Source organism: Lissotriton vulgaris, chromosome 11 (assembly GCF_964263255.1).
Source record: "Lissotriton vulgaris chromosome 11, aLisVul1.2, whole genome shotgun sequence".
Classification (NCBI taxonomy): domain Eukaryota; kingdom Metazoa; phylum Chordata; class Amphibia; order Caudata; family Salamandridae; genus Lissotriton; species Lissotriton vulgaris.
Window position 1 is genome coordinate 487340848 of NC_141699.1, and position 26556 is coordinate 487367403.

At 40.7% G+C, this 26556-nt stretch overlaps 1 protein-coding gene across 1 annotated transcript in view; it reads left to right on the plus strand.

Moving 5' to 3' along the window:
* LOXL2 (lysyl oxidase like 2) overlaps positions 1-26556 on the plus strand; it is a 445269-nt gene that overhangs the window by 248202 nt on the left and 170511 nt on the right. The window contains exon 4 of the mRNA XM_086943561.1: positions 26110-26318. Coding sequence (XP_086799687.1) covers positions 26110-26318 — 209 coding nt within the window. The remainder of the gene's footprint in view (positions 1-26109; positions 26319-26556) is intronic.

Sequence of the window (26556 nt, forward strand, 5' to 3'; positions counted from 1 at the left end):
TTTCTATTATGGCTCATGAAAATAAGAAGTTTAATTCACATATTAAATCTCTAGAAAAACAAATAGCTCATTTTGAGCGTTTATTTATTTCGTCTAGTGATCTCCAATATAAAGTACAATTACAAAAGCTGCGGTATGAATTCAATGCTATTCTCAGTACTAGAGCTGGGATACAACTCTCTAAATCCAATGCCAAATTTCGTTTTAATACCAATAGGTCTGGTAGACTTCTGGCTAATTATTTACGTATTAAACGAGATAAAACTCAGATTACCTCCATTAAATGTCCTCAAGGTAAAATTGCTTTTTCTCATAATGAGATTGTTAATGAGTTTTTGAATTTTTATTCTACTTTATATAATAATCCTGATTATTGTGATGTTTCTTTAATTGATTCCTTTTTACAACATTCTGATTTACCTCACATTTCTGCCTCTGATAAAATTAAATTAGATTTACCCATTACTAATGAGGAAATTCTCTCAGCCATTAAATTGCTTCCAAAGAAAAAATCCCCTGGTCCTGATGGTATCCCTGCAGAATTTTATAAAGAGTTCCAACATCATCTTTTACCTTTTTTGAACCAGATTTTTTCTCATTTTTCCTCATCAGGTACTATTTCAGGTTCTTTTTCTGAAGCCTTCATTGTTGTACTTCCCAAACCTGATAAAGACCCTACCCTTGTTGCTAATTATCGTCCCATTTCCTTAATCAATCAAGATTGTAAACTATATGCTAAAATTATCGCTTCCAGGTTAGCCCCTATCCTTCATTCAATTATTCACCCTGATCAATCTGGTTTTATGAAAAATCGATATTCTGCTAATAATACGAGAACGTTATTACATGTTATTGAGCAAAGCTCCTCTATCCTTAACCCTGCTGGTGTTATGGCATTAGATGCTGAAAAAGCTTTTGATAAAATCCATTGGCAATTTTTATTTAAAACTTTGTTATCTTTTAATTTTAGGCCTTCCTTTATTCGTATGATTTCTGCTTTATACTATGCTCCCACAGCTCGACTATTTATTAATGGCCAGATTTCTAACCAATTTTCTCTTTTCAGAGGAACTCGACAGGGTTGTCCCCTCTCCCCTCTTTTGTTTTTACTTGGTATAGAACCATTTCTTAATTACATTCGAAAATGCGAAAACATTCAAGGGATTACTGTCTGTGATATTACTGTTAAAACTTTAGCGTATGCTGATGATGTGCTATTATTTATTAGTAATCCTGTTTCCTCTGTTCCTTTTCTGCTTGATATTATTTCTAATTACTCCATTGTGTCAGGTTATAAGTTAAATGTGACTACAACTGAATTTTTTCCACTCAATATGTTGTGTACTCCTGATATGCTACCCTCACCAGATATAGTTTTGCAAAAGAGCAAACTGAAATACCTTGGTATATTATTTTCATCATCCCTTCATGCTACCCTAAAATTAAATTCTGATTTCATTCTAGAACATATTAAACTAAAAACTTCCAAATGGTCCTCCCTTCATCTTTCCTGGTGGGGGAGAATGGAATCTATTAAAATGACTATTGCACCTAAAATATTTTATTCTCTTGCAATGATCCCAACTCAATTTCCACTCAAATTTTATAAAGATGTTGACAAACTTTTATCAAAATTTTTATGGAATAATAAGCCTCCCCGTATTGCTTATAAAAAATTAAAAATTCCCAAATGTAATATTGGTTTTGCCCTACCTGATTTCCTTCTATATCATAAGGCATTTATCCTTAAACAGAGTTTGTTATGGTTTAATATATCTCCTATGCTTAATCCCCCTATTTGGTATCATATTGAGACTTACCTTGTTAAACCTTTTCCTTTATTATCCCTGTTAACCATGTCTCCCGTATCTAAAATTGTACACTCTTCTTCCATAATTAAATCATCAAGATTAATTTTTAACAATTAGGACTCCAATTTTGAATCCCCTTTACTTTCAACGGTACATTTGTCCTTATGGCATAGTGCCTTGTTAAAATTAAATAGGAATATTTCCTTTTGGTCTTCATGGATTGCTAAAGGTATTTTTTATCTTGGAGATGTTTTCATGGATGATGCATTTATTCCATTTATTCAACTCCAATCAAAATTTAATCTGCCTTTAACTGATCTGTCTAAATATCAATTTCTTTGTAATTCTATTTTAGATTCTTTCCCAAATGGCATTCCTTCTAAAATGACAGCTGATTTTATGCTATATGTTAATACTGTGTCTTTATCCCCTAAAGCGGTGTCTGTATTTTATAAGAAACTCACTGTATCCTTAGGTTCCAATATTGATACAATTTCTACCTTTTGGAACAATGAGTTATCTTTATCTCTGCCAAGTAATTCCTGGTCATTAATATGGACTCTTTCTATTTCTGGTTGTTTACCAGTGTCAATTTTTCAAACTAATGCTTATATTTTATTTAATTCCTTATGGACACCACTGCGTTTATTTAAAGCTCATTTATTACCATCTAATGTATGTTGGCATTGCAATTTGCATCCTGGTTCCTTACGTCATATGTTATTTGACTGTCCGCTTATTTAGAAATTTTGGTCTGAAGTATGGACTGTAATACAGAAAATTTTACCTATTTCTGATTTACCCTCTTATACTTTAATCATATGCAAATCTGTTGTGTTGAGTGTACCCCTTGATGATAATGAAGCAAAATTATTTAATTTTTTGGTATCGGCTGCGTTAAAATCCATCACTTTTTGTTGGAAGGATGTCACTTCCCTTTCAGTCCATGCTTGGTGGTCTTGGATTATCTTTACAAGAAGAGGTGCTCAATTGTCACTACAAGGTGTTCATCATAATTCTTCAACTTTTCAATCTTTCTGGTCTCCTATAGATTCATATGTACAGTTATAACTATTGTTGTTCTTTCCTTAATACTGTATCGTATTGGTAACTCTACTTATGTAAGTATTTATGCTATGAAATGTATATTTCCCTTTCCCTGCTCCCTTCCCCTCCTTATTTTCTCCTTAGAATGGCAAATTTTTTCTTGCGATGTATTTTATTAATGACTGTATTTCTTATGATTAGTCTTTTTCGCTTCTTTGTATTTTAATGAATTCCTTCTTCACTTTTTTGTATGTATTTATGAACTTCATCATTCTTAAAATTTCAATAAAGTCTTACTGAACTAAAAAAAAAAAAAAAAAAGAAAAGATGGGCGGGACATGGGCAGAGATTCAAGTCCCTACCTCAATACAGCATTCCTCGCAGAGCAGCGCATGCACTGAGCTGGCTCGACCTAAAAAATGAAAAGAAATGAAAAATTCACCCTCATTACACCTGCCTCGAGGAGGCGTAAGTTTTTGCTGCAAATCCCTGTCTCTGAATGTTTTAGATAGGGATTTGTGGCAAAGTCATGCGTGGTTGCATAGAAACACTCATGCACACTACCCATGAAACTCCGCCTAGATTCAGAGCAATCCAAAGCAGCACACAGTACAACTTTGCATTACTTGGGTAGTAGCTATCCAACACAAATCCTGTTTTGCATTAGATAGTAATTCCCAGCATAGCACCTTGCATCAGTTTTCTGCAACAAAAGTAACTCCAACCCGGCACAAACCGTTAGTAAATCTCAGCCTGGGTGTCTGTGCATTGTAACTAGTGCAAGAAACAGAGGCTGGTGCGTGACTGTAGGAAAGCAAAAGGCCACTGTGAGGGTCCCGGGAGATACTTGTATCTACCTACAGGGTCAGGTTTTGATACAGTGTTTAATATTTGAGTTGCACGTGTTATAAACAGTATCCGGTTTTGAATTATAAATGTAAACAGGCACCAGAAGCTCTTTTGATTGACACAGTTTAGAGAGTTTGGAAGGTGAAAAGGCCTGGACTAGAAAGTTGATGTCCAAGTTGCATAGTTGACATTTCAGATACATCGCCTAGCCCTCGCTAGAATAATAATTTGGTGGTGGTGGTTGAAGGGAGGCAAAGTGGCCTTACTGTTGACCTGCTCTGGTCAAATCAGAGAATTCCTGTGAAGGACGAGACTGGCTCTTCTATCTGGTGTGAGAGTGTGGGTGCCTTAATGGTTGTTAGTAGAGCTGATCACCTCAAAACTACAATTCAGTGGTGAAAAGCCTCCCATTTTTATGTCATTTGATGACACGGACTGGCTTAGGCCAGGAGTTACCAACAACAACAAGCCACATCTTTTTTAGGCTAGCGGGTGAACTCTTTGAAGACAGTCTGGCAGCCTACGTTTGAAAGTTTGTGAGGGGATTTCCCCTACAAAACAAGCTTTGGCAAAGCCAACAGTCCTGGCTTTCTCTGTGAGAAGAGTTTTGCACAGAGTTCCCAGGGAGGACTGTATTCGGTGAGTGCAGCTAGCAGGACTGCACGCCTTCGGAGTAAAGTCCCTGCCAGGACTGAAGTAGCTGCTGCTACTACTGATAGGCCTGTGCTGGCTGTGAGTGCAGAAGGAATAACTTTGTCATGTAATGAATGGCATAATGTAAAGTAAATAGCACAGTGTAACCATCTTGAAGAGATATGACTCCGAATCAGAGACACAACTGCTTGCAAAAGACAGTATGAGCTGTCTGTAGCCAGGCGCTCAGAACCCACCATAGCAATTGATCAATATTGATTGGTGCATTTGTTTGGCAATCGCAGCTTAGAGGCCCAAACTGAATAAAAGCAGGCGAGTTATCCTCTCTGTTTTGCGTTGTAGCCAGATCTGGCGCTTGTAGCACATTGGCAGGAAAAGACCACAGATGGACCATTGAAATCATTACAACGAGTAGCGCTGTACAATACATAACATCGAGAGGATGGCGTTTCATTCAATTCAAGACGGCCATACTGTGTTCAATTACATGCAAATTAGAAGCAGACCGTAATACATGACAAATGTGTTTGTTCTAGTGAGGCTTTCACACGGAACAAGGGGGAGATGCCCAGTGCTCCCTCGGGAAAGGGAACTTCTTTCATTACCACCAGTAAGTTCCTTTCACAAAAGTTAATTTACCAACAAAACAAGTTTAATAAGCCAAATATTTGGCCTGTTCTGACTCTCAACATGTGTGACTCATGGCTGAGATGCAGATGGCAAAAGAAAATCATTCAAACATACATTTCCACAATAGAAAATAAATAAGCACATCGGGTCCACCAACTCCTTCCCCGAGACCTTTTGTGAATGTTTAAGGACATGGACCCAAAGTGTTTAATGTAGAGGAGGTGGATCATGACTCCTCCTGGGCATCATCTTCCACCCTCACTCTCTCTACTCTGATATCACCCCTGGAAGGTGTGGTGCCCACCGGACAGGTGCTGGTGTGGAGATCCAAAAGAGGATTTGAGCACTCATCTTGGGACGGTGGGAGACATCACCAGAGAGATTGCAGAGGCCCTCTGAGGAGAATGTGACACGTTTTAAAAGTAAGTGACTCTCCCCTGGACCTACAACTCTGAACACAGTGCATACAGAAGGCCTTGCTTAGAGACTCCGCCAGTGACCATTTATTTTAAATACAAATGCGAGCATGGACGGCGAGTCACAAAAATATCAAGGGTAGTGGAAGTGGCATCACACGCATTTTGACCCCTGGAGAAATTACAGGGCAGCCAATTTCCCCCCTCTAAGCTTCTCAATAGCCTCCATGTAAGTAGTTCTTGCAGTGTGGTGCAGTCGCAGCTTCTCAACATCACATTACATACTAGGTGCACTGACTCGGTCTGCGCTGCAGTGCACCCTCGGTAGACGCTACTGGCGCAAGCTGGGACACTGCCCCGATTATGAAGACTATTTGCTGTCCCAATGCAGGATTAAAGTCGCCCCTACACAAGGTACATTGTCAGTGCTTAATTTGTAATACAATAAGTGCCAGGACCCTCCTCAGGAGGAAGGCCTCCTCAGCTTGCACCACCCACTGCCCCTGCCAGTGGTGCTAATGACAGTACCAATACAACCAGTAACCACCACAAGCCTACAGGTGCGATCATTCAGACTATTCTAAGTCCCCAAATCTTTTTGAATGGCTTGGGCGAATGCTATTAGTCAGTTTTAATATATATTGAATTAGTAAACAACTGTTGTTGTGCTCATTTCTAAATTAAACAGTGTTCGCCACCATGTGACAGACTGCCATAAGTGCCAGTGTTTACAATTAGGTGTTGGTGCCGAGTATCGGAAACCAACGGCTAAAATTAAGCAATGGACATTGTAATACTGAAGGTAGGGGGATGGCTTCAAACCACTGGTTTGACTTTCAATGCACAGACCCCGGCCTGAGATGAAAGAGGGGACGGAGATGCCTGCAGGCAGGTGCAGTGTGTGACTGTGTCAGTTTGTGGGGGATATATGTGGGCACCTTGGGACTCCCCTCATTCCAAATGCCAAGGAGAGCCTACAGGACACGTACTACATGCACCTCTTTCTGTGTGACTCCTAATAGCCTCTTTTCTCCCAGGAATATCTCAGTAATATGGCATGGGTAAAGGAGTTGGCCTAACGGCTAGGGCAGTGGACCTTGAATCTGGGGAACTGGGTTCGAGTCTCGGCAATGACGCTGAACCTTCTGTGATGTTGGGCAAATTATTTAATCTCCCAGTGCCTAACAAAAATGAACGTGTCCTCATCTAATGCAACTGGTGCTATGTAAAGCGCTCTAATACCCGAGTTCGAGCTCTATAAAACAAAAAAAAGGTGCAGGAGCATAGGTATTCCCTCATTTGCATCATACCACACTCATTGAAATACTCCCTTGATATAACATGGGCACACAATGTGTGCACAAGTCTGGCCCTTTTGTAATGCCAAATGCCACAGGGCACACAAAATACCCTTTGCATGCCATAACATTTCCATTATATGCCTCTGGAATTCTTTAAGAATTCCTTAAAAGTTGGAAATTAATTAACAACATAGGTGTGATTCCTCCTGAATAAACCCTCTGAGATTTTGGCCAATTGTTGTGCAAACGTGCCTGAAGATCAGAGTACACAAAACATTTTCAAGATAACTCCTGAGTTTGTCAATGATTTTTGCTTGGGTTAATTATACATTTATGTCAATTGAATATACTGAAAATCTGACATGGATCTGTCTCTCCTGGACCTATAATGGACACCCCTAACTTAAGCCTTCCATGTATACAGTCACTCAGCCCTCCCCAACATAGGCTACTTTTGTACAGGGTTCTTTAAAAAGGACTCTTCTAGATCAGAAGGAAAGGTGGATGCTGCCAGCGAAAAGAAATAATGTAGATTTTCCTAATAAGTTATGACGGAAAGTCTTAATTTTAATAAAGACACAGAGGCGAGTATTATGCTTTTTAATCTTGCTTTATAGTAAATAGCAGCCAAGATAATGAATACAAACTACAGTTCCCAGCAAGCCCAAGGAGAAACTGGCCAATGGGAAACCAAAGAATTAACAAAAGGTCAACCATTGAATAGGCTGTCTATGGTATAATGAAGGGTCAGACTGTGAACATCCCTCTTTTCTTCAGTGAGCAAGTTAAGAAGAGTGCATAAATAGAGGGACAATAGCAAACACAATGCATAAGGCCAAAGTCCAAGTTAACAAATCTTGTCCATCAGTGAGTTCCTGGTGACGACAGCATCAACCGGATCCGGAAACTCAGCGGGAGCACCAGTCAGAGGAATACCACTTCGATGAGAGCACCATGAAACATCATGAAGACGCCGGTGGTAATGCTGGAGTTCCTGCAGGGAGGTAAACAAACACCAGTTAAAAGTGTTGAGGTGGGATAATACTCGCCCCTGTGTCTTTAATAAAATTAAGACTTTCCGTCATAACTAATTAGCAAAATCTACATTTTATGGCAAGACCGGAAGCTCATATTATGCTTGTTCAAAGCATATTAACAACAGAAAAAACAGCAGAAACCACCAGTTTACAATAAAACATACGAAAAACGTTGTCATTTGACTAATCCGCTGATCTCAGAATGTCCTCCAACCGGGAACCAGCCCAAAAGGCTTTGGAGGCCATGGCTCCTCTGGCGGAATGAGTCCTAAAGACAGAAACGTCGATGCCAGCAAGGGACATAACCCAGCGGACCCAGCGGGCAAGGGTAGCAGAGAAAACGGGGTTATGAAGTTTACGGAAAGAAATAAGGAGTTAGGAATGGGAGGACGTTCTTAGATCAAAGGTACGTTGTTCATGAGTTTTGAGGTATAAGCCAACACACAGTTTAGGATGTTCTGGAAAATAAGGATAAAACACAGAATTCAAATTAGTCTTTGTATGTTTATTAATATAGGGTCTTGGGTCAATGTCCGCGGACTCAATAATTCTCGCCTAGGTGCCTACGCTAACCATGGGTCCCACTCTGCAACTCTGGGCAATAGCTTGCAATCTCCACAACGGCCCTATCAGCGCCGGGGATGCCTGGCTTCACCTTGTGGGTGCCGAGGAGGGACCATCTCACAGGGAAAGCCAGGACGGGTTCCCCAGCGGTGTACAGCGCCAGGATGCCCCGAGTGATGGGGTAACAGTGCGCTTTACAAGTATACATACATTTACATTTAGATTTACAATTTGAAACTGAACACCAGAAGGAGTGAATTGGCGTGAGGGAGGACACATCCGTGGCTTTGACATCAGAAACTCGTTTAATGGAGACCAAACATAGGAGCATGGTAAGTTTGGCAGAAAGCATTTTTAAGGAAAGATCGGCATTATCTGGCCAGTCTAAGAACAACTTAAGAACCAGGTTCACATCCCAAAGTCTCGAGTATTTAGCTAAAGGCAGTTTTGAAAACCTAAAACCCTTCGAAGGCGACAGATAAGGGTGTGTTCACCAGCTGGCTTACCATCAATAGGTGCATGGTTGAGATAAATTGCAGATCGGTAGAGGTTAACTGTCCTATACGACTTACCGGAGCTGGCCTCAGAAGCCAAGAAATTGACAATGTAATTTAAAAGAGCTGAAAAAGGATCAATACTTTTTCCCAGACAACAGCTTGCCCATAAAGACCAAGCCAATTTGTAAGCCTTAGTCGTTCCTGGGGCCCAGGCCCTGCTGATGAAAAGAGAAGCTTCTTGCGAAATGACGTTGTCAGCTGAGGGCGACCCGTGATCTTCCAAGCGGACAGAGTTAGAGAGTTGCCCAGAATCAGAGGGTGCAGAAGACCCGAATGATTCAAGAGAAGGTTGTTAAAGGAGGGCAAAAGAACCAGAAAATCCATTGCCATCTCCAGAAGCGAGGGAAACCAGACTTGAGATTGCCAGAAAAAAAAGGCACCACCAGAACCAAAGAGGCCTGTTGTCGGGAAACCTGAGCTAACACTCTGCTGATCATGACGAAAGGAGAGAAGGCATAATGGAGATGGGAAGACCAGTCCTGGAAAAAGGTGTCTGTTGAAAGGGTGAGAGGATCCGCCCGCCAACTGAAAAACCGTGGAAGTTGGGAATTTAGTCGAGAGGCAAATAGATCGATGTGCAAAAGGCCCCACTTTTAGAAGAGAGATGGAAAACGGATGGCAGAAGCTTCCAGTCGCTGGAGTCTCGTAGGTAACGAGAGTGCCAGTCCGCAATGGAATTGAGATTGCCTGGGAGGTATTCTGCTTGAACAGATATCCTGTTGAGGAGACAAAACTCCCAAAGGCAGTTTGCTAACTCTGCCAGGGGCTTGGACTTGGTGCCACTGAGATGGTTGATGTAGCGCACCGCAGAAACATTGTCCATCTCTAAATTGTTTAGAGATGCTTGCAGGTTTCTTTGCGATCAGAAGCCTCGCCAAAAACAAGGTTTGTTGCTCTATCCTGTAGTTTGTATTCGTTATCTTGGCTGCTATTTACTATAAAGCACAATTAGAAAGCATAACATGAGCCTCCGGTCTTGCCATAAAATTATCATTCACAACAGCTTGGGGAAAGGAATCGGTGGAATAGCAATGACAGAAGAACCGTAGCACGATAAAAAAAATCCTGCTGGGTTTGGAGTGTGAGTGTTCAGGGATCTTATTGATTTTTACACTTAACTCAATACAGAAGATGTTCTTTTTTAAAGCAGAATGGAACACATTACATGAGCCCAAGAACAGCGCAATGAAGCGGCCTTTTCCTTTTCTTTGACAGCATAAGAATGTCAGTGAGTAATGGTATGAGCTGCGCATGCGCAGAACAGCAGCTTTCAGCCATTACTTGCTAGGTGAGTTACACGTGTCCAAACTTACATAATGTGACTTGATATGCTGGAGGCATTAATTTCATCAGATTGCAGACATGCTGGCTGTGCACTGCAGCTTGACACTTGCACAAGATCAAGGCAGTACTAACTGCCCCGATATGAACCACAGCTGTGTTTTTTAATTCTTTCCATTTACTGAACAGAATATTTTAATTATAATGAAAAGTCATTCTCCCATAGCCTCTCTGAAGGGAGAGTACGCTCTAAAAAAATATATTTATATATTGGAGGTCTCCTACTCAAAGTTAGTAAAACGTTTGCGCTGTCTGAATATTCCGGAACATTAAAATGTTTACATTTTTATGAAAGAGAAAGGTATATTTTGAGCCAAAGATACTCTGCCAAGTGGTTGCAGAGTCTTGTGGTTCGACAGTTAAAATGCTTGGAGTTTAAAGCTTTTTTGCTTTCAGGATTTCAAGGATTAGGTGTGATTTGCTTCGAGTTTCTCTCGCTCCTTACTGGATGTGCTGAAACTATGGGCCACATGTATCAACCATTTTTGCTTTGCAAACGGTTTGCGAACGCAATAAAGGGTTTTCACATGCATCAAACCCAAATTGCGATTTGGTAACATGTTACCAAATCGCAATTTGGGTTTGCGAATTCGGTATTAGGAAGGGGCGGGTTTAGGGCATCCCTTCTTAATACCGAATTGCATGGGTATGTATGAATGTTTTGAGACCGAAATGCGGTCGCAATACATTCGCATTTTACCACCTACTTCAAGTAGGTGGTAGCCCATTCACAAATGGAAAGGGGTCCTCAAGGGACCCCTTCCCCTTTGTGAATGTTTGTAAAAGCATTTTTAAGAGCAGTCAGTGGTCCCACGGACCAATGCCTGCTCTTAAAAAATGAAAGGAAAACTTTTCATTTTTCTTGCTTTATTTAAAAGCATTCCCAGATATGGTGGTCGGCTGACTCCAGCATGCCACCATCCCTGTGATGCGATTCCTAGGGGGTTGCAAATTGCAACCTACCTCATTAATATTCATGAGGTAGGTCATTTGCGATCCTCGAGGAATCGCAAAATGTGTTCAACACACTTTCATGCACGCCTTATTTGTGATTTCCTATTGTGAATCACAAGGATTCGCAATTAGGAAATCGCTACACTGGGTCTTCATACATCTTGCCTTATGTTCCTCCGATTACTGTCCGTAACCCTCCTTTCCTTCTACAGAGTGAATTATGTTTCTTGATTTAAGGATGTAAACTGAATGAGTTAATGGACTTGTGTAGCGCAGTCGGTACTGGTGATTATCCTGTCCTAATATGGACACATAAGTGAACATAAGTGAACATAAGTGACACATTTGAAAAGAACCCAACGATGGACCTTCCAATCTGCACCTCACGCTTTGTTTCGGAAATCTGAGGGTCCTTTGCACAATTACTTCAGCACCTACCATTGCTCAGTGCCCCTGTGTTCCAGATCCTTGGTCAATAAAGCGAATGGAGGTGCGCCAGGTAGAGAAGTCCAGTGAAGTTTATTTTATCAAAACCGTTATTTTCACTTTTTTTCATCGCTTTATTTCCCCCTTATTTACATATACTATCCAGCCAACGCGTTTCCTTCCATAAGCAGTAGGACCTTCATCATGGCTTCATCATCTATGTCATGTAGACACAGTGAAACCAGGAGAAGGATGCGTAGCAGGGTATCCAAGACGGTCACGGGGATGCCATGGAGAAATCCCTAAATTCCCAGCGTACCGAGCTGGAATAAGAATATTGAATTTTCTTTGGTCACACTACTTACTGACATAGATGAGCGATGAAAAAAGTGAAAATAAAGGCTTTGATAAAACAAAATTGACTGGACTTCTTTACCTGGCGCACCTCCATTTGCTTTATAAGTGACACATTTATTTATTTATGTAAGAGTTTTATAGAGCACTAGCTGCGCTTTACAACAGTAAATGTTCACATCAAAGATAACATTCCTATACAGAGGATCTGAGTCCGAGGCTTCATTTGAGATGTCACAGAGGTGCACGAATATAAGGTGGTTTGCCTGAGATCATAAAGTTATGCTCACGTGGTAGAAAAAGTACCGTTTCTTGTTTCCACTCGTCAAACTATCCACTAGATCACATTGCCGCGAAGTGTTTCTATTTAAGCATTTTTTTAATTAGAGGCGTTGAAGTTAATGCTTTAATAGACTGACAAAATGAGCACCAACATAGGTATTGTGCTACATCTTTTTTGTGCTCAGTCTGTTGCCCCAGTAAGAGGAATCTCTGGCTACAATATACAAAATTGTTTATTTTACTTGAATGGCGACTCTGAAGAACCCATGATTTTATTGGGCTTAATTACAAAAAGTGCATAACATATGGTTTGTGGTTACCAAAGAAAGAACCTATATTCACACTGAACTCACTCTGGCGAGATCATATTCCTGCTTACGTGTGCTGAAGGGATGGAAGAATTCGAGAGCCCTGATGTAAAGGGTTAGCCCACAGGCATTACCTCATACGGATAGGGAAAATGGCTTCCCTCGTGGCTTTTGTAAGCCTGCAGGCTTCTCTTTTTATTGCTTGCCTCGACACATATTAAAGTAAGTCCGGCTCCTGGGGTACGGGAATTCCTGTGGACATATAAATATACATTTCGACGAGGTTGTCCTCACATACTGCGGACGGAAATGTGAAACTGATTCCATACGTGACTCATAACTTAACCAGCTGCCAAGAAAGGGATCTTGGAGATAAAACAGAAGCTCATTAAGGGGGAAAAGCAAGAAGCATTTTTAAACAAATCCTTGTTTATTCACTTTAAACGTAATTTTAAACAATGATCCAGTAAACTGCTGTCAAGTGATAACTGGAAGCAGATTAGCATTTGCAAACTTCTGACAGTCGTGAAAAGGAGGGGCATAAGTCTGATGAGGTAGGCAAAGCGTAGGAATGCCGTACAGCATCCTATGATACTGGTGACCCACCGTCTCCACTTTAGACATTAAGGGACTGATTTAGATCTTGGCGGAGGGAATACTCCGTCATAAACGTGACGGATATCACGTCCCCCATAGGATATAATGGAATCTTAATACGATGGACGGGATATCCATCACATTTGTGACGGAGTATTCCCCTCTGCCGAGATCTAAATCAGGGCCTTCGGGCCACATGCATCAACCTATTTAGGAAGTGCAAACGGTGCGAAACGGTAAATTCGGCCGTTTGCGATTCCTAAATAAGTTTTTGGGATGCATCATGCATTTTTGTGAAATTCGCTATATTTAGCGATTTCCAAAAATGCGATTGCTTTTAAGGAATCGCAAATTTGCGATTCCTTAAAAGCAATGCATGATTGTTTTTCAAATTGCGAATTCGCAATTAGGGGGTGCAAATTACCACGAGGGTGAACCTCGTCGTAATTTGCGAAAAAGTATTAAAATGCTCAAAATTGCATTTTAAACACTGTCATGTTACAGACACACATGTCCTTAGGACATGTGTGTGTGAAACATGCACTTTAAAATACATTTCAGGGGTGTAGGGGGCGGTCCTCTGGACCCCCCCCCCCTGCACCCATGGAATGCATTAACATTTTGCGAATCGCTAATTGAAATTCGCAAAATGTCAATGCCTTCCCATTGATTCCTATGGGCCTTTTGGCCCATAGGAATCAATGGGAATTGTGAAATCTCAAATTAGAATTTGCATAATATTTGCGATTCGGTAAAAATTGCGATTTTTACCGTATCGCAAATAATATGCGATTAAAATCATGCCTCCCATTTTGCGATTCCTTATTTGCGATTCCCTAAAAATCGCAAATAAGGAATCGCAAAACCTTACAATGATGCATGTGGCCCTTAGTCATTTAAAACCTCCTTCTTTCAGAGTTCATCTCACACAACAGAATGCTTTGCTGTTAACGGACTGTCACAGATACGTTATAGACTGTAAATGAGTCAGCCATCTTGAAGCCATATGTTTTCTTTCCAGATATCATATTTTGGTTTAGATCTGCACATCTCAAGCCCTGCAGCTCAAATACAATATGTTCTTCAAATGCTGACTGAAGTCACTTGAAGGGGACAAGTTGAGGACTCACATTGCCATGTAAAATGCTGGTGTTGACAGAACATGGCTAAAAAGAGACTCCCCCAGAGAGCATGCAACGTGAAGCGTTGCTTGAAACTCAAGGACTAACCTAATTTCATTTTAGACAAAATGGGTAGAATGTCCTCATTGGCTTAACCTGAAGAAACTCTTGAAAACCTTGACATTTGTTTCTTTTTCTGTATGTCTTTTCTACAAATGGCCTGTGTTTCAGGGTGCAGTAGGGTTCATATTGATATGGCCTCAGGTACACTGTACAGGCGATGGATGGTGGTAGGCCTCTCTCAGGACCATGATGCAAAGAAGGTCTTCTTCATGGATCCTTCCAGTTAACATCTTTTGAAGCAGTAAGAACATTCTTATTTATAGGATCTATTGGAAGTAAAACTAATCAGGGGGTTGTATGTCAGGCCACAAGTATATATTGCACTGTAAGAATATCACAGCAAGAATAACACAACAAAATATGATGAAGTTATTTATATATTTAAGTATATCATTGATCTGAAGCAAACTGTTCTCTGCAGTCCAAATATAGGACCTTGTTTTCAAGCCCTGGTGCACCCTTTTGTCACATGCAATCGGATCCAAGTGGAGAAAATGAAATCTACACCAGAGCATAGGACAATGAGATTGGTTTCCCTCTGTATACCTTCTCCCCTATTTAAGCAGCTTCAGGACAACAACAACGGAGTAGCCTCTCTGCAGAACTGAAGGTCTGTCCTCCTTATTTAGAGTCTGTAGGATATTCAGTACGCCAGCTTTAAACATACACTTCCGACGCAGTAGCCGCTCCTCTGCTAAGGCATAGGAGTGTTGCCCCGCTGCTCACTGAGTGAGCAATTAAAAACAGAAAAATAAAATGATAATGACTTAATGATATTATCATTTTTTTGAACTACTGGCTCCGTTGGTTGGGGACGGGGCTGGGCTGTTCAGAGGCTGGGGGTGTGGTAGGCACTTCCTTAGTGTGCATGACATTTTGGCCGGCTGGCTGCATCCAGGTAAGAGTTTTTTTTTAATTTATTTTTAATCCCCCTCCCCCCTAAATTCAGTAGCAGCAGCCAGAAAGAATAATGGCCATCAGACGTTTTTCCATTTGTCCGTCTTCCTTATTTCGATTGAATGGACAAGTTGCAAGATTTCACTGCCCATCACTGCCAAGTAAATGTTTGGCTTTGACTTATGACTGGTGGTAAGGGACACAGAACCTCTAAAATGAGACCCATTGCATGGGGGAAATCTCCCGTGGCAAGGGGTTTATTGATTTCTTTTATTTTCCAAAACAAAATCCCACTTTGAAATTTTGTTTATGAAAAAAAAAATGTGAAGGTTTGTCGTCCCGCTCCGTCATGTTGACGGAGCCATCTGTCAAACTTTCAAAGCATTCACATGTAAATATGTGTAAATACAAGAGACGTCTGAAGAACCGGTGGACAGCTCTAAATTTAAAGGGCTGGTACTCACTCAGGGCAATGGAGTACTCTACTCCATCACCCTGACAGAGTAAATTCACATCAGCCAAAGTCTAAATAAAGCCTTAAGTCTCCCCACTGGTAAGGCATAGTAGGGATTTAGGAGAAGGCGAAGGAAGTTTGGTAACTTCCTCACAAACAGGAGAGCTGAACGTGAGACACATGGATATCCAGCAGTAACGATTTTTGTCCAGTTCACCTGCAAGATTGAGCTGGATCTTATATTTTATAGAGATGTGGTAGATAAGAAAGTTTGTCGATCTTGAAAATAAGACCAAATGAGGAAATGTTCAGTACAGGAGGTGTGGGACTCCCAGCAGTCAGAAGAAGCTGCATTATCTATAAACATTTTAGTGATATAACCTGGTGTATATATAGGGATAAAACATTAAAGATAAGAACTGCAACAAAAACAGCAGCAAAAGGCCAACTAGCATGGACGGGGCTCTCAATCTTGTACATGTGCTTTATACACGGTAGCAAAAGAGGGACATGCGGAACGGGAACATCAATGAAATTCCTAAAACATTCATAGAATAGAAGTTGCAATATCGGATTGGGTTTCGGAGGAGACAGTAGTGATATGAGAACATTTTGCCATAGACTCAGGATTAAAAAAATGTAAACAATGTCCTATCAATTGTAGGAGAGGAAAACGAAACATATAAGTTTACAAATCAGGTGCACAAACATATTAACACAATAGTATTGCTAGAGGATATTTTTGTGTTGTGGAACATTTGCCAGCTTCTTGGCGTCTGGGTGGCAGTGCGTATCTTGGGGTGCAGGTTGTTGCCTGATGATATGATAAGCAATTTATAATGCGCGCAGTTACTCCAAGGAGTGTCCTAGTGCGGACAAAGAGAGGTTTTCAGTTTCTTCCTGAACAGCAATGAATTACTTATGGAGCGTAGCTCAACAGGAGCAGATTCCATGCTGATGCACCCAGAAATGTTAATGATCTGCCTCCCGATCTTTGACTTTGGAACTTTGGAATCACTATCAGGAGTTTGCTACTAGACCGTAAATATCTAGAAGGGTTGTAAAAGCTAAATCTAGCTCTAAGGTAATTGGGCCAGTCTGATTCAACACATTGTGTGCCAGTGTCAGAGCCTTTTATTTGACACTCTCCCTAATGGGTAACCAGTGTAGTCCCCGCAGATGTGAGCTGATGTGTTGCCTTCTTGGCACATTTAACAGAAGGTGAGCTGCCGCGTTCTGGATCACTTGCAATTTGTCCATTAGGTATAATTATTAATAAGATGAAACATAGCACTGTAACCAGCAGTGTAAGAATGTTGAAAAAGATAAACAGTTCAGCTATTATAATATCTATTATATTATTACAACATGTATGTGTGAATATATATTCATATTGGTAGTTATACTCCTATCTAATTCTACCTTATCTAGAGCAGAGTAGGAGTACTCTCTGCCAGATCTCTTGGGACAACAGAACCCCCTATATCTATGTATGATGTTTCAAGAAGCCGATCTGTTGAGCAGACTATCGTCCTTTGCAGGATGAAGGTTAGAGTCAGCAGGGCTACATCTCATTCACAGTGCAGAGTGTTACAGGACAATCCTAAAAGAAGTGCTCCTCTGTAGAATTTGACTCAGAGGTGGTTTATATATTGAAAGAGCTGTTCCAATTGTACTTTGTCAAAGGTTCAGAGCTGATGTCATTGTCTTGAGACTCAGAGCTGACTTCAACCGGGCAACCAAATGCAAGGGATTACGTTCAATGGGCAACATGTATGAAAGTGTGAAATAGCAAGTTCCTAATTGCGATTTCCTATGAATCACAATTAGGAAATTCCTATTTCAAATGTATGAAACGTTTTTGAGTTTCATTTGCGATTCCAAGTGGGTCGTGAATAGACCTACCTCATAAATAATAATGAGGTAGATCGCTATTTGTGATCCGTTAGGAATCGCAAAAATCACAGGGATGGGGACCTGCTGGGGTCAGCAGACCAACATGTCTGTGATTGCTTTAGGATGAAGCAATCTTTTTTGTTAATAAATGCTGCCTGTTTTCCTTCAAGGAAAACGGGTGCTTTTAAAAAACAAATATGAAAAGTTTTTTTCTCATTTTTTAAGAGTAGGCAGAGGTTTGTGGGCCAATGCCTGCTCTTAAAAAAATGCTTTTACAAACATTCACAAAGGGGAGGGATTTCAAGTAACATTTTTAAGCAGTCTATTCATGAACATGATAGTGTTTGCTGACCTCAAATTTGTTTTAATCTTTATGGCATGGCCCTGCGAATTTCACTTTCATAAGAACCTTTACATGTTACTGCAGCCGATAAAAGAACTTAAAGTGCTTAAATAGGATTCTGGGATACTGTCAGCTACAAAAGTACAACTGCTTCAAAGGGAAAGACGTCAGCACTGTGGCTTCATCAGAAACAGAACTAGAATCCCTTCCATTACTTAGAGCTCATCTACTATGACAACCCTGGATCAAAAGAGACTCTTGTGCACCAAAAGACAACCAGGCCAGAAATATCTTTCCTACAGAAAAAACAATCCAGTCCAAAACAAACCACAAAACATGCTACAACTAAATGGGGTGCTATAGCATGACCGTGACAAGCTGAAAGAGGTCTAACATGTCTTTAGGAGATGTTTCGCTGAAGCCACCTTCCGCAGCTAATTTCAGTAGTAAAAGAGAGCCCTCAATACTCTCCATAAATAAAACAGACCAGACAAACATTTTAAAAACCAAACCAGACCACACACGTCAGAAAAACTTTCAAAAATAACTTCCCACACTGGAGTACACTAAAATAGCTCACATACATCAAAGTGCACAGAAATACACGCCATACCTGAACAGTGGTTAGCTGTGTTAGAATAGTTGTGGTTGAATCAGAAGTGTTGGTATGAGTACTGCTAGTTACTTTTACACCTCAACATCTGATCAGTTATAAAGTTTCTTGTAGAACTCCTTCAGTATTTTTTTTAACCTTTTTTCAGTCTTGCCGAAGTTAAAAGAAACACATTTGAAAATACTTGTGGCACAATTATCTTCTTCTCAGGCACATACTGTAAAGAACCAGTGATAAATCTACCTCCTCGGATCTACTGTAGTGAGAGGTGGACAGCTAACTTGTTAGTTCACAAGTAGGTTTACATCATCAAAATGCCAATAACCACTACTACTACCTACAAAAGAATGGAAGCTCTTGCTTGGTTTTAGGAAACAATAAGTTAAGGGCATAGCATATTTCCGCTACCTAAACTTATTCTTTAATGCACCATTTGTAGGACTTGTGAAGGCTTTGAATTTCACACTTGGACTCCTGAAAGGTTAAGCAGGCCTTTTATACTGCAAAGCGTAGTCATCCTATAGCACCTTAGTCTTTACCAAATGTCTTTCTTTTAAATAGGGTAGTCCTTCCGCATGTCTATTTACCCCTTATATCTTCAGTCAATGAAGATACAGGGTTTGATCCTCTAAAGCTGGATGGGAGAGGGGTCAGATAAACCTACATTACAAATATGAGACCCCCACCGGCTATCAATGAGACAATTCAATACACAAAGCAGCACATTAATCCTGTGTGTAGTAGTATATCTCTACATATTTCATTATTTTACTTGTCTCCATTACTTATTTACACAAAAACATGCCTAATTCATGATTTAAAGCCTAAAACATACATCACAAAGTCGTTCTCATTTCCCTGACAAGAGATAAAGCAATATACAGTACCAACATTCAAAAAAAAAAAAAAATTAGGACATTATAAATATTTATAGTCAATCATCAGAGTCTTGAGCACGGCTAAACCTTTGAAATAATCTTAGGTTATGCTAGAACCAGTTCATCGAGAGACCAAAAAAACATATCAGGGAGTTTAAATGGCAAGGTCTTTTTCTTTGTGAACACAGGCCTTTGCTTCTTAATGACATTTATTCTACGTGAGTGGTTTTTTGTTTATCAGAAAAGGACACTCCAGCCTCCTTCTGAGAAAATGCCGACACGCCTCAACCTCAAACAATAGGGCTCAACTGTTTTGTGAGGTCATCATCTGGGCTTAGCAAATCTAAAAGGATACCTTATGCTCTCGATGAATTGCAAGCGAAATTAATCTATTTATGTCGATGGCAGCCTTTCTGTTTTAGGGTAAATACGGCGCTCATATGTCCTGGCAACGTCTCATGTCCGCACGTACTACTTCTCAAATTGATTTTCCGGTCTCTCCGTATTTAAATAAGCGGGGCCGCTGATTGTGTATTGCGGTTACGTCTTTTATTTGTTCATGCGATGCCAAATCGTTTTGTCTGGTCGTTCCGCGTTCGCACGATGTTCTTTTTTTAAAGGTAAGTAATGAAGACAAGTAAAATAATGACACATATAGAGTTCTACTACAAACAGGATTAATGAGCTGCTTTGTGTATTGAACTGTCTCATTGACAGCAGGTGGGGGTTTTATATTTGTAATGTACCCTTATATTTTTAGTCATTATGTTTGCCAGGACCTGGCATAAGTGTAGTCGTGGGTGGGCTGTGCTGGGTATTGTTAATAAGGATTCGAGAAAATCATTGGATGCAGAATATTTTAAAAACTTGCTATGCATTTTTAATAATATTCAAGAATGCTTGCTAAATAAAAGAAACATCTTTTTGCTGTACCCTAAGATACTTTTTTTAAATATCTGGTTCCAGCTATATTACCCAGCCAAATGTTTTTTTACCTTCCATAACTGGTTGCGTCTATCAAGGTTGTATTTACCTATCTTGATGAGAGGACACCCATGATGGATGAAGCATGCCACAAAAAGTGTGAGTGAGGTGTCCTCTCTTAATATCTTTAGATATCTGTGGTTGAGTCAGGAGACATCTTCTGGAGTCCCTGAAATGCGACCAGTGCATTTATAGTGTAAACATATCCAATGTCTCACCATAATATATATTAAAATTATAATATTAACAAAATAATGTCCTGTTCTCCAATCACATTTATTTCCCATGTCTGAATTCCATGTACTGTACACCCACACATCTTGAACAATATCCAGCCTTCGTGCATCAAATTATTCTAGAAGATGTTTAGCTTCCTGTCCAGTGGCATCACGTGTTTCTGTGAGTTGAAAGCATTTTATTCACTTGTGTAACTTTATGTACTAGAGTAAGACCAAGCTAACTTCTGGGCCTGGGAAAAACTGCCATGCCACTACACACCCAAGCTGGCTTTGATGAGCAACCTCCCTTTGGAAGCATCACTAACTGGTAGTCATCAAGAACTGTGGTACCAGAATATCATTGTCTGAATACTGTCTGGCATAAATATTGTGCCTTATTTATCATCTACAAAAAGAAGACCACATTCGAGTTAATATTAATAAAATACACCCAATGTAATGATATTATTGCAAGTGATATGCAGGACATTTGTGTCAGACGATATTTCTGTATAAGATATTATGACATACAACCTCATCAAGACAGTTGTGTTACAACCTGTACTTACAGACGATGGCTTCCTGGAGTCTACAACAAGACTTTCATGGGCATGTAGAATGTTTTTACATTTTCCGAGAGACTTCATTGGTATCTAATAGGTGTAGTTGCTTTATGCCTTGCATCTGTTTTAAGCAGTGGTAGAATAGGGGTGATGTTTTGCAGTAACTGGCATAGTGACTCGTTTGATTTTGATCAGGTAATTCTGGCTCTAGGACAGTATCATGCTTTTGAAAATGTGCATGATAGAAATCCATATATATATATATATATATATATATATATATATATATATATATATATATATATATATCTATATATATATATATATATATATATATATATATATATATATATATATATATATATATTGCAGTACCCTATCCACCAGTAATCCAATGACACACAACGGATTAGGATAGACACGCGGACCCAAATTTCTTTGTGCTTATTTATTCAGTGTTTCTGCCCTGCATCCCATGCCACCATGACGCGTTTCGGTCCGACCTGGACCTTGATCACATGACGCAATATATATATATATATATATATATATATATATATATATATATATATATATATATATATATATATATATATTGGACATTGACGAAGGCCAGGTGGCCGCGTTTGTTAGTAATAGTTGCACTTATGTATCATCGATAAATCTTAATTTGAATACCTGCAAGTGCCCAGTATCCAGGCCCTTTGACCGTATCTGAAATAAATAAAGAAATAAAAAAAATACATATACACACACACACACAAGCAGAGGCTTTTGCAGTGGTGTAGCAAGGGGGGGATGGCCCGCTCAAGGCAGCACAAGGTTTGGGTGTGACGGCCTCCCCCCTGCTCTTACCTGCAGCTTTCCCGGCAAAGAAATGGATCGCCAACATGCCCCTCGCACTTTCCTGCAGCTGTTGGGAGGGATCGCCAGCACCCCCTCCCCCGCTCTTACCTGGGTCCTTTGTGGGCAGCAAACACAGGGCCCACCACAGACAGCCAAAGGTCTAGCTACACCACTGGGCTTTTGGTCAGCTGCCTTCCTCCGTTGGTCTGTTTAAGTGTTACTCCCACTGGCCATTCAAGGCCTACTCCAGCGTTAAAGGCCAGAAGCGAAGGCGAGGGCCTTTAACAAGGAAGCAGGTCTTTATTGGCTGGTACGCTGTAGAGGGCTCTAAGACAATTAGAACATCCCACCCCAGAGGGCAGAATGTTCTAATTAGTAAAAAGAAACGCGTCTCGGAGTCCAAGAGGGTTTAAATCCCCTTGGGCTCTAAGAGGCCTTTGTTCACAGCACCAGCTGTAAACAAAGTCAAACATTTGAATGTTGGACCTCCGGGCTTCTACCAGCCATTAGAATCCTGGAGCACTCTATTGTTTTCAATGGAGCACCCAACATTCCGATGTTCGAATGTAGCTTAGAACATGGATCAATGGATCTGCTCCTGGTCCAGACTTGGAACCAAAATCAGCCCTGACAAAAATATTCCAACAAGCCCCACTTCTTTGCTCCTTATTTCACCTCTCTCTCTGCTTTACTCGTTATTTTTTCTCTCTCACCTCTCTCAGCCTGCTGAAATTACCAGGAAAAGCCGGGGAAAGTAGCAGAGGCACCAGGTGCGACCCTCTGCCTTCAAAAACCGGATCGCACTGGCTACAGATCATCAGCCTGAGGCAAAAAAAAGGGGTTCAACCCTGCTCTGCCCACTACTTCCATTGCCTGTGTTGTATTGGGAGTGATTACATTTGACGATCACTATGCAAAGCCGCCTTAAAAGGACTGCACCTCATTGTCAGGGCTGATGGGCCTAGCTATTGAACGACTCATTTTGTATATATACATTTGCTACATTGTTTTATCATATTGCATGTTTAGAAGGAAAAAAAATGACACGCTTGCCGAGGCCAGACCTGGCTTTGCTAATGCAAATTCTAAATAGATTCTCGTTAGAAAACAAATTCAATTTTTTTTAAATCAAGTGCTCTTTACAATGAATTACATTCTGAACTGAAACAGCCATGAACTCTGTATTTTGATTGCCTCACTGAATGTCTTTGATTAATGGATGACCTTTTGTTCCGGAGGGACTTGCACACTGACCTCTGACCTGAACTGGATTCTTATTCTCCTTCTAATGCCCTTTAGTCCTAATGAGGTCACAGCAATCGCCTACCTCGAGTGATTCTTGTTCGCCTCTATTACTGGACCCCTGCAGAATGTGTCTTAACCGAGGGAACACTATAAACCTGGAAAAGATGTCCGCATCCTATAGCTTTAGTGCCCATTCCTAAAAGGATAGCTCTTCCCAAGTCGTTAAAGAGTGGGTACAACTTGGACACTTTGCACTCGGGCAAACTTTATCCAGAGCGGACTTTCATTAATAAAACGAATGTATTACTTGTTGATAATAACAATATAAACATACTAGTCACTGCCATTCAATCGGGAAGAAAAAATAATCTAAATGCCCTGGCATATGTATCTTTTTTGTGCCACTGCTTTCAAATCTTGTTTAATTCTATTTATTGCTGCATATAGCGCAAACATTCCGTGAGTGTTCAAATCTCTTTGATGCTTACTTCCTATTTTCAACATTATGCGGCACAGAGATCACTGTTCCAGCCACATAAAAGACATGCTATCTCTTTTAACAATGTGTGCATGGTGGTGCTGCTTCGCGTGCAGATCTAAGGTGTGAGTTGTTCAGAAAAGAAGAATGGATTTCTTGCCGACTGAATTTACTTATAGGAATTTGGGAGTTTAGAAAAAACTAGGACCTGTTAGAATGGGGGAAGGCCAAAGATGAGAAGACAGCACTTTGCATATTCTCAGCTTTCATCACTGGTTCCCAGCAGACTTCCAATGGAAATATTATTACAATGTGGATTGAAGGGCGTTACGACATAAACATATGCTAGTCTTAAACATTCTCAGGAAAGGCGAATTCCAAGAAAAGAGCTGTGGAGTGGGGGAACTAGTTTTTGCTACTTGTTAATAAAATTCAAGATGTGGCTGAAGTTTTGACTAAAACATCTGTATTTTCAGATGGAAATTCAAAATGGACTTTCGCCCAAACATTTTTGACTTTGGGCCATATTTAACAGATTCTTTTTTAAACTATTAGTCCAGAATTCTATTCGGAAAAGTTTATCAGCCATCTCGTAACCCACAAAAAGCAAAAAACAAGCCAATGAGCACCGCCACCAACAGTTATAGAAGTTACAGGGATTGGGAGAGCTAGATAGTGTTAAAGGGCATCACCATGGATATCTTGCAGTTCACAGATTCTCCCTCCTGAATTTATGCTTAAATGAACATTCGGACTGCGGCACTAGAACCAACTTTGTGTTATTAGTGTTAATAGTGAAATTATTTTGTGTGCTGAAAATGAAGCATGAAGATGTGTTTGTATTGTGTGAGGTAGGTATTTTAAAATTAAAATAGTTGATTATGAGCAATGTCAAATAAAGAGCATACTAAAACTGGGCAGCATCACCTCCCAATTTAGTTGGTGGCCAGTCCATTATGGGGCTTTTGTAGGCGTCACAGTGATGGTAGGGTATGGCGAATGCCCCACCGGAATTCTTTTGGGGCTTCTGGCCAGTCATCCTCGAGCTGCTGAAAGCAGGCACCCCAGTTTCTGTCAGAGGTGTACTTGACTCCTCATATTGCCAAGCACTAGAGGCAGAAGGTAGTGGGGAATTGATATGAAATGCAAATGCAAGGTATATGGGCTCTATGCTGTGCTGTGGGATTGAAAGTCGAGAGAGACATTTCACATATACTAGGTGAATCCCTATAATTCTCAGCATCGTAATGGGCCATTCGGTTTCCTTTCCGACCACCTCATGATGATGGAGGTGGTCGCAAAGGAAACAAGACGGTTATTCCGGCCGGCTTCCGATGGGCTCGGGGAGTCTGTCCACCAGCGGGAGCCCAGCCTGTAATCTCAAGGGCGGGCCTTTCTGTCCTTGAGATTACGATGGCAGTTTCTGACATGGTTTCCATGCTGGACTGTCCGACATGGAAACCATGTTGGAAAGCGTCTTTGGAGACCACCAGCAGGGCCCCTTGGGTGCACGGCCTCCATTTGGATGCCGAGAGGGCATATATAGTGCCCTCGAGTTGATCCCTGAACCTTGTAGCCGGCACCTTGAGGTGCCTGCGACGGGGTGCAGGGATGAACCGCACCTCCCATTTCACTTTAGGAGGATTCATTACGGCCGGAATGCATGCTGCCTTAGTAAAATGTAGGAATGCGACCAAACAGTGTTCGGTCACATCCTAATGAGGCGGTCGGTGTCTGGCAGAAGTGAATCAGCCTGACATGGTAATGACCTCCTGAGTTGCAACTAAGCTAGATGTTAGTGAGCATTCTTTTTGACTAACCTATCTTAATTTGAGCCCCAAATATTTAGACTTGCTGGTAAGTGTTAGGGTGAATTAAATGAGCATTCAGTTGCTCATAATTACTATGAGCGGAAATAAATTTGTTTCAGGAAGAAGGAAAATACATTTTGCATCCAATTTGGTATTGTTTTTTTTCTCTGTATGACTTTCTTCTGGAAGCTGAGAAGTAAATCATTGTTAATATTATTATTTTGAGTAATACAGCGATAACTAGACCCCTTAATCAGGTGTACACCACTATTACGGAAAAAAATGCTGTGAAACAGTCGATTGCATGTTTCAAGAAAGTTTATAAACTTTTTTTTTAATCCGGTTTCACTTAGCACATATGCAACTGATGATAAAGTGTGCCAACACTCCTTTCTCTGAATGTAAAGAACTGACCACTAAATGGGGAACACCTTGATGCTGAATAGAGAAGCAAAATCGCGCACACTTGCCTAACCGCGCAAATGATCTTTAACCGTGTTTCTTTCCACAGATGAATATCCAGGTGGAGGACATAAGGATCCGCGCAATCCTTTCTTCGTACCGGAAGCGAATTCCTGTCACGGAGGGTTACGTGGAGGTGAAAGACGAAGGCACCTGGAAGCAGATTTGCGATGCCAAATGGACACCAAAAAACACCCGAGTTGTCTGCGGCATGTTTGGTTTCCCCGGTGAGCGGAAGTACAACGCTAAAGTATACAAGTAAGTCAACAAATCATGTTATATAGGTGATTTTGTATACGTACACTTCTTTGGCATACTTGCTTAAAGGAGTTGTCTGTAATTCATAAAATGGGAGAAACTGAGACATTTGTTTAAATATATTAACCTCCCTCCCGAAAGTGGAAGAGGCTGCCGGGGTGGGGTCCTTCAACGCGTCAGTAGCTCGCACGTCAGAGGACGGTCAAGGTCTCGAGCACGTTACTGTATGGTCGTTTTA